General features: G+C 33.6%; 2 protein-coding genes across 3 annotated transcripts in view; both read left to right on the top strand.

Annotated features, from left to right (window-relative positions):
• Positions 1-4,645, top strand: part of LOC129951391 (AF4/FMR2 family member lilli) — a 54,689-nt gene extending 50,044 nt beyond the window's left edge. For both annotated transcript variants that reach the window (XM_056063515.1, XM_056063523.1), the window contains exon 11: positions 2,731-4,645. In XM_056063515.1, the coding sequence (XP_055919490.1) occupies positions 2,731-2,861 (131 nt within the window). In that variant the 3' untranslated portion in view covers positions 2,862-4,645. The remainder of the gene's footprint in view (positions 1-2,730) is intronic.
• Positions 4,646-13,118: 8,473 nt separating this feature from the next.
• On the top strand, positions 13,119-13,773 carry LOC129942714 (uncharacterized). Its single transcript, XM_056051758.1, has 3 exons — positions 13,119-13,266; positions 13,328-13,523; positions 13,600-13,773. The coding sequence occupies exons 2-3, from the start codon at positions 13,346-13,348 to the stop codon at positions 13,668-13,670; spliced, it is 249 nt and encodes an 82-aa protein (XP_055907733.1). The 5' UTR covers positions 13,119-13,266; positions 13,328-13,345; the 3' UTR covers positions 13,671-13,773.
• The last annotated feature ends 339 nt before the right edge of the window (positions 13,774-14,112 follow it).

Below are 14,112 nucleotides of genomic sequence, written 5' to 3'. Positions count from 1 at the left end.
TAACAACACAAAAACTGAAAATATTAATTTAAAAAAAAAAATGTTTAAATCTGTTGCTTTGTTTCTATTAAGTAGTTTATATTCTGCATACAGCATAATTTAAATGCATCACAATATTCGAAAACCTGATTAAAATAACTGGAAATTAAGTTTTACATGAAATCTATAGTGCGTCTAATAATATGGCCAGGGACTATAGGTCTAGACACAAGCTTTTTTGCATATTTGAACATTTCACAAAATTGCAGCGATTTGAAAAAAGCTTGTGTCTAGACCTAATGAGATGTTTTTTTAATAAGTAACGCTTTGCAGGTTTAGGATATCTTCTATAGTTTCTTCCATATCGTGCCAAAAGTTTTGAAAAACACTACTTTTGGGAAAATGTGTTTAAAGATAAATGTTGCCACTTAATAGGCAGGGGCCGGTTTTAAGGCTCGATATCTCGTAAACCAGCATGCTTCTTTATCAAAACCTTCACAGAGTTATGTCTAGAAATATGCAAAATAAAAAAATTGATTTTTTCAAACCACGAAGGTAGATGTCTCCCTTAAATCTTTGACTACAACTACAATATGCTTATGCGGCAATTTGCTACTCGGTGTCTTTATGCAAAGTGCGATAAATCGACGAAATTGGGTTTTCGTCAATACCACGTGAATCCCGTGGAACAGGGATATGCTCAGTTGTTTTTGAGCGACTCACTCTTCGATTTTGTACTTCACTTACGTGTTCCAACAGCTCAATTTTTTAAATAATTTTGCAATTGCCAACCACGAAAGTCACTTTTTCGAACTTGTAATTTTGGTCATAATCAAATAGTTGCCCGTGGACAACCTCGATGAGGTTACACAAGTACTTCATCGTGTATGATTATTGCGCTTATATTCCAATCGAAATTCTCAGCATTCAAATTTTTGTCGTAAAGAAACTGTGTTGTATCGTTAAAACGAAATAAAATACTGTCTTGTATCGTTAAAACGAAATAACAACCACCCTTCCTCATGGCACTTGCATCAATGAATCTGAACACTGCTATTAGTGCTATTATCAGTACGTTTTTCACCAACTTCCTCTCGAAAAACAATCCCATACGCGATTTCCACAAAAATGCCACAAGATGTTTGGGTTTTCTAAGAATTTTGCTAAATAAGATCGATACAGCCCTAACATCTCGTCTTGGAACTTCTTCTCCGTTTCGCCTTTCGCTCGTTGAGATTCAAAGATTCAAGGGCAAGAGACTTACCACACCCAAACATTCCTGTGTACGAGTAAAGACAGCTATAAAGGGGACCTTAAGTTTGTATGTCACATCTGAACATCTAATTTAAGAAGACAAGAATTACTTTTGGACGATTTGTCAATTCCTCGCTGGAGGCAGTACTCGTGAAAAAAAAAACTAGATGGCGCACGGGTAGCGATTGAACCCAAGACCTCTGGCACGACAGTCTTACCAAGACAATAAATTCATACAGATGTCTTACCCTTATTAAGAAAAAGGGGATATAAAAATTGAATCAACAATAAAAAAAGCTTTTTTGAAAAACTTGTACACAATCTTAAATTGCGAACGAAATATGTTTTCTGAAAAGTAAGAAAAGGTCAAAAAAAGGTAAGGAGAAAATATGACCCATGTTTGAATGCAGGGATAAGACATCTGTATGATTTTATTATATGTGGTATTACTACCACGCGCTAACCATCACGCCATCTGCCTGCCACCAGAAAATGACTTCTGTCAAAGTTTTAAGAAAAAGAATTTTTAAAATGATTGGCGACAATAACATCATTGAACATTTACGTCAGTTGGTAATCGTCGTAACGATTTCTGATTTACCTTTTCTCCAAGTCATTAACACTTACTATGCTTTAATGAAATATCCAATAACATTCCTTTTTTAAACAGATGCTTCTAGAAATGACCATCAGTTTTCATTAAAGCCTAACTTCGGCCGTATGTGTTGTACAGAAATTCGTTCTTTACCCCTTGAACAGAATGGGATGCAGCTGTAGCTATAAAAATCGCTGTAGTGTAAGCTGTCAATAAAAACGCTCACTAATGTAGCAAAGGTCGCTCACAATGGTGTAGCGCAAATGCATTGAACGTTCCCAAAAAAAGTGAAAAGTCAAAGAATGAAATGGGTTTCCCCCATCTGTCATCTGAAATGTAGCTTGTAGCGCCGCCAAAAGTTAAAGTTGAGTCAACTTGCGCTGCAGCTACAGCTACAGCTTCTCATTGTGTCGATGTATAGTATTGTCGTATCTTTTAACTTTGACACTGCTACAGGCAACAGCTACAGCTACACCATTCTGTTCAGCCAGTTAGTCGTACTACGCGAATGTTGAATGAATTACCACGATCTGTCATTTCAAGAATTCAAAACAAATGAAGACTGACATCTCCTTTCTAAATCATAAGAGTATGCTAATTATACAAAATAAAGGTTGAAGTGACCTTGCCTTGGTAATCTGGGCTCGAACCTGAGCAGAGCTCAACCAAAAAGAATTGTACCAAAATTTCTTATGTTACAGAATGAATGGTTTTAGATTTAAGTGAGTTTTAGAACTTTACAAAATCATTATCTGTTATTTAGCTTAGATTTTGATGTAATGTGTCTCATTAAAGAAAGTACATATTTACAAAAATCGACAATACAGGTTAGAAATCCTAAGAGAAATAAAGTCTTATAAGTATTTTAATAATTTTATTATTTGCAATTTAATAATTCACAGGAGAAGCACTGCGTCATCCAATATTCGAAAAACTCCCACCTCACCAGCGCATCGGTGATCTCGGCAGCAACAATGTTGCGGCGGCTTCTGGCAGTAGCAGCCGCGAAAGGTCGCACAGTTTATCAAGATGAGATTTAGCTCGATTTGGTTATTGTTAGTTAATACAACACAAACAATCAACAAGGAAAATCAAAATACATGTTTGCAGATATAAAATTAAATAAAAACAAAAACAACACAAAATTTGAAGAAAAATAAAACCTTAATTACCAACTGTACCAATAAAAAGAAGACATCAACATTCGCAACAAGGACAGAAGCAGATACCTAATTGGGAACAACAACAACCACAACAAAAACAACTTTATCCAACCATACGCTGATCCAACAAGGAAACTTAGTTTATATATATAATAATTTTATTATAATAATTTTAATTTAAATAATTTAATCCAATGTTTAATTTATTTTCTTCTTTCATTTCATTGAAGAAAAAAGAAACAAAGGAAAGATGATAGCAACATTTGAGATTGCTTTAAGTTTGATTGTTTAAATAATTATTTTATTTTTTTTTTAATAAAAAGGTTTTATTTACTATTATTTGTAATTTGTAAGTTTAGTCAACAAAGACAAAATTTAATTTTACAGTTGTACTGTATGAATAGTTTATTATTTTAAAATTAGTTTTTCCTTTTTGTTAATTTAAATTAAAGAAAATAAAAATAAAAAAGAAAAAAACACAAGTCATGTGCAAGTTCAAGCAGATGAAGTCGTTTTTTCTTCTTTCTGACTCGCAATTAAACTTAGAAACCCTAGAACCTGAAGAAACAACTAAGTTTTGATGATTTTCCTCAATCAAAGTAGATTTTTTGTGAAATGATCCCTGTGTAATGTTAAATGTAATTGGTATTAAGGATTTTAATGTAATTGATTAATTGTAACCAAATCGTCTGAAGAAGTTTGTCTTTTCATTTTATTTCTATCCACACACATTATACATTTTCCATGAAACAAAAAACGGTGAATATAATTATGTAAAATTGTTTATTATGTTCAACGTGCAATGTGAGCGTTAAATAGCGTTTATATTTCTTTCTTTCTTTGAATAATTTACTCTTATTCAAAATGGTAGATATTAATTGTAAGAAATTTAAATAAAGATTTTTTGAAAACAAATAAAAAAAAACAAACAAAATTTAAAATGTACTTTTATTTAACAAAATAAAAAGTCACTGAAAAAATACCATAAATTGTAAAAAGAACTAAATGAAAACGTTTTTTTAGAGAGAATTAAAAATAACAAAAGTTTTGTTCATGCTTAGGAAAATATTTTTTTGTTTTGTAAATTTGAAAATTTAACTAATTAATATTTCATACTGGAGTTGTGTTTCGTTTGAAAATTTAAACTTTTGATAAAGAAAAAGGAAACTTAAGCTAAGTTTTTTCTCTTTCTTTGATTCGGTGTAAAAATATATTTATACGGACAAAATCAAATGTATAAAAAGAAAACAAAAAATATAATTCATTCACTCATAAAATCTAGTTGTTACAATAATTGTTTGAATATATTTTTATCTATTCTATAAATTAAACAATAAACATACAAACAAACAAAAGAAAATGATCACGCATCTGTGACAATGCCAAGAGAAGAAAAACTTAATTTTTCTTATTTTTTTTTCGTTTGCCATTGCAAAAATAAAAATATTATATATTCTTTAGGAGTTAAATATATTATTTTCTTCTGTCAATGAATTTATATTAAAACAAAAATGCATACTACGAAGCATCTCATTGATCATTTTACATGAATACAGGGCAAACTTATGTACATTTGTCTTGTTTTTAGATTTAATAAAGAAAAACAAAATACAATTTCTTGAAAATAAAATAAATAAATATAAATAAAATTGAATGTTGTTTTTTAATTGTATAAATACGTGATTTTGTGTGTGTTCAAGGCTACAAAGGCCTTAAAGATCATACGTTTTTCCACTTTCTTATGTTTCTCTCTGCTGAAGAGAGTGAAGGGAAGATGATTCTAATTGATAAATCATTGAAACGCGAAACCAACATTCTCTGAAAACACGAAATGAAAAAACAATCGAACTATAAAATTCTTAGTAGTTGTTTGTCGACATAGTGATTTATTCTGGGAGGACAAGATAAGCTTTTAAATAATTGTCGAATTGCCAACAAAAAAATAGTTTCTTCTTAAACCATTAGGTATAAAAAGTGACACCAATAAAAATATTCTTGGCCCCTTTTTCCAAACAATCCTCTTTTTACTATTTACACAAAGTATATCTACAGAACGAGAGGAACCTGATCCTCAATCAATCAGCTAGGTCGGTTCGTGGCTAACTCCTAGTTAATCTCATCAAAATGATCCAGGAACACTCACTACCTCTTGAATCGAAGACTTTTCTGGTCATTATTCTTGTTAATTGCTTCTACATGACTCAGTTCAGTTTGTTTTAAACAGATGGATATTTATATCTGTTCAGCATGTCCCAAGGTTAGGTTAGGTTAGGTTAAAGTGGCTGCGGATTCAGAATCCATACAGTTAGGCCAAAAGAGGGGACACATTGTGATACCACATAAATCTAGAGAATTACTTCCCACTAGTCGAACCATATTTATAAAGCGAAGAAGATATTTGATATCTTTTTAGCTAGTTCACTGGTGGGTTATTATGAAAAACGATAATCGTTTTTAATACGGAGTATTTGTGAAATTGCGATTACGAAAAACGATTGCAGGAGCGCGTATTTGTAAAATTGCGATGACGAGAAACGAGAATCTTAAAAAAAAAGATATTCGTATTTTTATTTGCGAGTGCCTTCAAGCACTCGTTCAACTTTTGTTTTGACAAATGATATAAATTTTGGGCACAGAATATTTTCCATTATTGGCAATATTTTTGCTAAAGTGACCGATAAAGTTGGTTGTGCCATGCTAACAAGGAAATACTGTCCGGTTCCTCTTTGATAGCAAAGCAAAGTGTTGCAGGAAATTTCAATACATTTGGTATAGATGTTGAATTAAAACTTGGAAGTTGTTGATCGATCTCATCCAATACAAATTTAAACGCTTTCTTGAGACGAAAAAGTTATTTGAACCTTGAAAATATTTTATGAATTTATTTAAATACAGCATGAACGAAAGGATATTCATTTACTTACATACGTGGAACTTGAAAGGCTCATTGGGTCGGATAAATCCCTTAAGAGTGCCCTTGTTACACGCATTTCCGAACCGAATGCAAATCAAATTTAAACTTAAAACTTTTCCAACATTCACATTTTGACATTTGTAAATAGTTGTAAAGTTACTTGCGTTTAACAAAAACACTCTATATATATATATATACATATATAGAGTGTTTTTGGCGTTGATGTTCAAATGGTAGACATGTGCATTCAAGAGGACACAAGCGTCCACAGGTTTTTCTTAAAACCAACCTCTGTCTATCAACTCCTACTCTCACCTCCACGTGGTGAACATCGGGTGCCTAGTACCTCAACTGGAGATTGGGTTCCAACCCCAGTGGAAAGTTGTTGGGGGCAGCAAACGAGAGAGGTGGGGAGAGGTGTTTCCACTAAGGCACCTCTCCTTATCCAGACGGCAGCGGAGGAATTCCCGAGATGGAATCAACGGTGGCGTCTACAGTTCCAGTAAGGTTGAACTACTTAGTGAACACCTTATAGGGTTTTTTCGAGTTACTCGAAGCCCATGCCTGTAAGGAGCGGTTTTATCCGGCTCCCCATGGAGTTATACTTAGGATCTGGCCCTCCAGGTTGGAGGTTGTGCGTCGGGGTGACTTCCTGGCCACGTAAAAGCGAAGCACCAACTTAAGTAAGTAAGTAAGTTTTTGGCGTTTAAAAAAAATACCATTTTTCATTTCTGACTGGCAACATTTTCTTGATTCCATTTTTGTTTCTCATAATCGCTCTACGCCATGAGTTTCGTTTTTCTGCCGTTCGTTTCGTATTTCATAATAGGGCCCCTGGGATTATCAAAAGAGTATTCTCCCAGATGAAGTTTGCGTCTTAGTGAAAGAGCAGGGCACGTACAGAGGAGGTGAGAGATTGTTTCCTCTTCTCCCTCGTTCATACAGCTCCTGCAGAAGTCATTTGAGGCTACACCAAGTCGTATTGCGAGTGTGCCTATAAAACAGTGTCCCGTAAGGACACCTATTAGGGAGAAAATATGAAGTCTGCTTTGAGATAACAAGTCTTTAGAGCGCTTTAGGTCCACTGAAGGCCACATGAATTTTGTGGCTGCGCATGTTGGTAAATTGTGCCACCTAGAGTTTGCTATCGCAAAAACTGTTTCTTTTAGCAGAAGTTTACATGTATATTCTCCCTTTCAGGTGAAATAGGTATGACAGGTTCCATTTTTAGCGAGTTCATCGGCTCTACAATTTCCTGTGATGCTCTGTGGCCCGGCACCCAACAGAGGTGAATGTTATATTGAGGTCCGTTTGAGATTTGGTTGAAGATGTATATCAGAAGTTGATACCACGTTTTCTCTTAGCCAGGAGAGAAACTGTTTGATCGATAAAATTTCCGCTTGGAAGACGCTGCAATGATTAGGGAGGCGGAATGAGATGCTTAGATTAAGCTTTTCTGAGTACACACCACTATCAACTCCCTCATTTGTCTTGGATCCATCTGTATAAAAATCAATACTTTTGTTATCCAGGAGTTTATTGTCTTCCCATTCATCTCTGGATGGAATGGATACCTGGAAGTTTTTTCCAAATTGGGGTTTAGGAATAGTGTAGTCTATGTACCTACTTTCGTATAGAACCAAAGAGGTTCAAAATAATGGAATGCCCTACATTGTTGTTGGTCCAATGAGATGAGGCGTTGAGTCTTATAGCTTTACTCGCTGGCACTTCTTTACTAAAGATGTCGAGGGGTGTCAGATGGAGGAGAGTGTCTAACTGAAAATCTTAATTTCAATCAGAACAATTGTTTGGACTGTAGGGGCCAGGAAAGACAGCCAGACGGAAGGAATATAGGTACCCACTTTTTTCGATTTCTCTACCGTCGTGATGCCATATTTGATTAAAAACTCTAGTTTGAAATTGTTTACTAATGAAAAACTTGCTATATACCTTAGGTTAAAATGTAATAATAAAATTGAAGGCTAGTTTAAGGAATTCAAAGGCAACTTAATATAAAATTGATGATCTCTTATTCAAGGTTTCTTCTTAAGAACCTGAATATTTGCTCTTTTTCCCAGAAACAAATTTTATGAAAATGATTTAAAGCATGACTAAAGTTTTTTCAAGTTCTAAATTGAGCGAAAATAAAAATTTGAGTTGTTTTTGACAGCAATCCACTTTTTTGTGAATGTCGTTAAATTACCAATAAATCTTTAAATGACATTTTTACTTATACAACTTAACTGTATAAGCTTTTTGGCTCATATGACCCCCCCTGGATAGTCAATTGGTCAAAAGTTGATGAATTTGTGAAGTGTTATTGGAAAAGGGCTGAATATCCGATTCATATTATGTTCCTATTCCAATCTTCAGTCAAAAGTAGTTCTTTTAGCAACAAAGTTTAAGGAAGTAAAATGCAAATTTTGTTTTCATATACAAAAAATTAATAATTCAAAATATAATAGGGGTCATATCCATTAACGCAATACGATTTGTTTTGAATTGAAGGGAATTACTACGAAAAAGCAAACAAATTATCTCCCAGGGGGATCCGCCATTGCATAAGTATTGGTCGGATGACCGATGTGTATAGCTATCGAGGTTGAAAACCCCATTTGCTTTCTATGGCTTTCTTGCAAAGGAAAAGAGCTACTGTAGTTTTTTTTAACTCTTTCCTGAATATTAGGTTTCCAACTTAATTTTGTGTCCAATATCAGACCAAGATATTTGGCTTCATTGGTAAAAATTAGTGGTAAACCTTTTAGTGAAGGAGGTACAATTACTGGGATCTTGTATTTCCGTATAAAAAGGACGATTCTTTTTTTTTGAGGATTGATACTAAGTCCGCAGTGATCAGCCCATCTAGCATATAGTCCGGTCAATTTTGACATTTGACCCACGACAAATTCAGGGGAAGCTGAAAATTCTTAAAATTGTTTAAATTATAATTATAAACATTGTCTTAAAAGTCCCAACCGATCCCATGTAAGGAAAAAATTTTAGCGGGGTAATAAGGTCCAAAAAATGAGTTTTTCGCGATTTTCTTAAAAACGGTAAGTTTTATCGCAAAATTACCCCAGACATAATTTGTAGATCAGGGAATTTCCTATAAAAAAGGTATCAATAATTTTTTCCCTAAAAGCCACCGCTTCTGAGATATAACGATGCAAAAAATTGCAAGCGTCATAAACGCACACGTTTCCACGCCACCTCTGAGGTAGTGTACTTAGCGCGTTTTTTTTTAACGTGGTTTCCCCAATAGGCCTATTCCACGGGTCTGTTGTGATTAGATTTAGAAATTAATAGTTTATTCGTCGGATTCGGAATCGTCAATCACTTCTTCTTCTTCCTCTTCTTCTTCTTCTTCTTCTTCTTCTTCTTCTTCATCCTGACTATAGGTGAATTGTGTTAAAAGTGAAGCATCACATGTTTCTTCGTCAGTATTAAATGAATCCTCTGTTGTTGGTGATTCTACATTAGAACAAGACTGGCCTTGACAATTCGTACAAGCCAGAGAACAAAACAGCCCAACTTTTTTGCAACCACATTTAGCATTGCATCCTTTTTTACAGTTACAAAAGATAGTGTTGAGCAATTTTTCCGGCGCAGGTTGAAGCAAAGTCTGAATTGGTTCTAATATATTATCGACCAACTTCCAACCCCAATCTGTTGGGTTTAGTTGATAACCAAGCCACACTTGAACTTGGTAGTATACCCGAAGAAGCTGTTGATGAGCAGAGACTGAGGTTGGAGGAAGACAAGCTTATTGTACTTGTTTCTTATTTCGAGTATTTTTGACAAAAGATGCATATCGAAACTTGTCTAAGCAGGTAGTTTTTTTATGAGCTCCGTACATACGAAGAAGAAAGTGAATTCCGTTGGTAATAACTTCTTCTGGAGTTGAATTACATTTTTTAAAAACTTCAGCAGTTGCAAGTAAGTCTTGCTTTTCAAACATTTTGAATACAGTTGTTTTACCCCTCCTGTAAAATGCAGATGTCGTATCACAGCCAGTTATGGCGTGTAAAAATAGTATGTGATTTCGACACTTTGCAAAAGTCGACAAACTTTTTGATGAATAAAACTCTGATTGATTTTGAGATTTTCCTGGTTTTAAGAAGAAAATAGTTTTTTCAGCTGGACTTCGAGCAGTGAGTAACACGAGTAAATCTACATCTTCACCCACAACAATCGTTATATTTGTCATGTTAACTTGTTCTATTGCTGTTTCGATAATCAGTACATCGGCGTCGTTATGAGCTTGTTTAACCAGTATATTCTCAGCAGTAAACTTTTCTTTTAACATTGAAATAAATCGAGACTTGTTGTGAGTATTTGCCAAAAATTTCTGTTGACTAGTAGGAACTGTCATAAATTCATCAAATAAAATGTCGGAAGATGAAGATGTTGTCTCAAGGTTACACTATTGTATGTATTAAGGGATCGAGTTTCATTATACCTGATATTCTCAGAATAATACTCATGAGTATTTTATATTTTAAATGTAACTTAAAATCACCGACAGAAACATATTCTTACTTACATTACAGCTACAGAAAGTATATGGGTGAGGTACTTAGGCATTTATGGCAATTTTTTGCATCGTTATATCTCAGAAGCGGTGGCTTTTAGGGAAAAAATTATTGATACCTTTTTTATAGGAAATTCCCTGATCTACAAATTATGTCTGGGGTAATTTTGCGATAAAACTTACCGTTTTTAAGAAAATCGCGAAAAACTCATTTTTTGGACCTTATTACCCCGATAAAATTTTTTCCTTACATGGGATCGGTTGGGACTTTTAAGACAATGTTTATAATTATAATTTAAACAATTTTAAGAATTTTCAGCTTCCCCTGAATTTGTCGTGGGTTTACTGATTTTTTGGTCTAATTTGACCGGACTAATAGAGGAAATATATTATATTATAATATATTTCCTCTATGCCACCTAGCTTGCATATTGAGTGCGTTTTGGAGGAGGTCGCTCAAACACTTGGTTTTATTATGAGTTCTACCCGATATGATAGATCGGACTTATCTTAAATTACTGACTGATCTTAAATTTTAAAAAATTGTTTTTTATGCTAAGGTAGCAAAGATAATTTAGTGGATGAAGACAATGTCGGCAACTGACGGAACGATGAGAACAGGAATGTTGGAAAAGTTTTAGTTTAAGAGAAAGATGCAGACATTTAAACGAAATAATCATGGATTTTCATTTACTGTTATCTGTGGCTACGACGATATGAGCCTATGCAGACTTTAAGGACTAAACTTTTGCATACAAATCCTCCAAAGCCAAATTTGAAGCTACGGCAAACGTAAGTTGAGGAAACACCGTTAAGTCATAAAACCAGTGACATGCTAATGAGAATTGCCCCATTTGGGCGAATGTTAATGAAAGATTGATTGATAAGAGGAGATGAGTTCTTATGAAATAATAACAAACGATTTGAAAGATGTGGAAGATATGAAGTTTTAACCCGCCAATGGTGACCTACTGGTCTGTGAGACCGGGTTCGCGAAAAAATGCGAATAAATTTCTCCTCCGTTATTGTCTTTTGTTGAATTTGAATTTGTGCATTGTCATAACAGAGCGTCTGTTTATTTAATTTCGTTGTTTTATTGTCAAGGAACATATATTTAAAAAAAAACCTGAAATATTAGTAACTTATTTCGAAAAATCTTCAGTTGAAAAACCCGGTCCATGAGACCGGCGTCACCATTTATCAAAGTCAAATTTGCGTCACCAACGGCGGGTTAACAGGACGGTGCCACTTGCCAAAAAGCTAACGAAACAATGGCTCTTTTGGCCGCCAAGATGATGTGATTTGACACCTTTGGACTTCTTTGTTTGGGGTTATTTGAAAGAAAAGGTGTACTTCGATAACCCAACAAGAATTCAAGAGCTAAAGCATCAGATAATTCGGCACATTAAAGTACTTTTCACATGAGAGCAACCAACGACCGCCGAATGAACGAATATTTGTCGATTTTGACAGTTCACATGGCATTTTTTTATTCATCGCGTTTTACTTTAACAATTCACTTGATTATTTTCGTAATCATTTTAAAAAGTGTCTGCAAAACAGTATAAGGTCAAATGACTTCATGAGCACCCACTTAACCAATAACGAAATTCTGAAATAGAATAAATGTTTCTTTAATAACCATGTTGCCGATTGTTCTACAAAAAAGCCAATACAAACATTAAAAATTAATTTGATAAAAATGAAAATATTCATTATTAACATGGGACTTCTACGTTCGGGATGAGGAACTTCATCATCTCAAAGTAAGAACATGAATTTTTATTTTGAAGTTGAGCTTATTCGCGAGCGAATAAATCATTCGTTCCAGTGTGGATGGTATGTGGAACGCGAATAGAGTTTGACAGTTCGTAGCAATCGTAACGACCCATTCATTTTTTCAAATTTCGCAAACGCAAATTTTAGTATCTTAATTCTAAACATGAATTTATTTCAGTTTTCTACGATATTGTCTAGTTTTTGTGGAGGATTTAAATTTGTTTTTTTAATATTTTGCTTAATATTTTGTTCCGTGCATAATTGAAACATACCAAATTTAACCACCCTTTATATAAATCCTCCAACGTCAAATTCAAAGCTACGGCTATTTGTTGTTGTTATACAACAGTAAGAAGTCCATGCTGCCTTCCTTTAACCCATGCATGGGCATAATATAGGATTTGGGACAGGTGCGAGATTGGATGCATGCAAATTTACTTTTAAATTTGAATGTGAGAAGCCATAAAATCCATTCTATGTTTATTTAAAATCAACTAGCATACATTTTATATAAACAGATTCAAAATAAAAATTAAGAACGATATTTTTCGATAAAAATAAAAGCGAAACAACAAAGAAACAGGAAAGAAATATCAAAATAATACATTTTGCTGGTGTTTTATATGAAAAAGTGAACTTTCAAAATTGATTGAAATACAGAATACATTTGTAATTGTATTTATTTGCGCATATCTATCAATTAATAAAAAACAGTTTATATTAATTCCAAAAATTGCCTAAATAACCCTTATTTATATTCTGATATACATACATTTATATGAAGTGCAGAAAAATGTGAGATCGTATATATATAAATATATCAAATTTAATTTGGAGCAAAGCAACTCAAGTTCAACTTAACTTGTCTTCTCATTACCGAAATTTTTAAAGCATTTTGAATTATAAGTGCTGTACTCTGCCAATTATGTAGTGCATCCAGAACTATTAAGAAAACAAATCTCAAAATCAAAACCAACTTCACTTCAAACCGTACAGCCTACTGTCAAAATTTTTTTGACATTGTTCGATTCGTGGTTCACACAGGATATAGGTTACATAATTTCTAAGTTAATTTTTTAATGAAAAAATAAAACAATTTATTTAATTTTTAGACAAATAATAACATTAAAATGGCCGATAAAGCAATTGAGAAGCCAGCGGGTCGTCCCATGAAATTCCCCTACACATTCTCAGCTAAAATTGCCCAATTCCCATTCAAGTTCTACGTCCAAAACCAATGGGTCTGGAAATACTATTTGATCGGCCTTGCTGTCTCATTCCCAGTGTTCTACAAGATCCATAAGCTAGGTAAGATCTTATTTTATAGGAGAGTTATCTTTATAAATTCTAATTATTTTGTTTTGCATCTTTTTTACGAAATTAGCTAACTCTCCCGAAAACGTTGCTGCCCATGCCGCAGCTAAGAAGAAGGAGGCTGAAGCACACCATCATTAGGAGGGTTTATTTTAGTTGGGAGCAAGCATTCATTATAATAAATTCTATAGATTGGAAAAACACTGCTAACTTTGTCGTAATGAAATAAATAATACAAAAAGTAGACTGCTGTTTCTTGTGAAAAATCAAATTTATTGAAAAATGTTATGTAAAACGTTTTTACAGGAAAGGAATTACACTGGGCGAGTATCATGATGATAATTAAAACATGCTTCTCCGGCTTAGAATGACCTCATAGATAGTAAAAATTATATTGTTGGACTATACTCTGGAACAATTCTTATATCAAGGGCACTCGCATAAAAAGGCTCTTTGAGTAAATTCAATTTCTTTGCTCTTATGTACTCTTGGTTTGTTTTTGTGAAATAGAATTGGGGAAAAATTTAATCATAAAAGCACTTAAATGTACATGTTCAATTGTTAGTGCTGGAACCTAGAGTTC

The sequence above is a fragment of the Eupeodes corollae genome, chromosome 1, assembly GCF_945859685.1.
Source record: "Eupeodes corollae chromosome 1, idEupCoro1.1, whole genome shotgun sequence".
NCBI lineage: Eukaryota > Metazoa > Arthropoda > Insecta > Diptera > Syrphidae > Eupeodes > Eupeodes corollae.
This window is presented reverse-complemented; position numbering and strand designations above follow the sequence as displayed.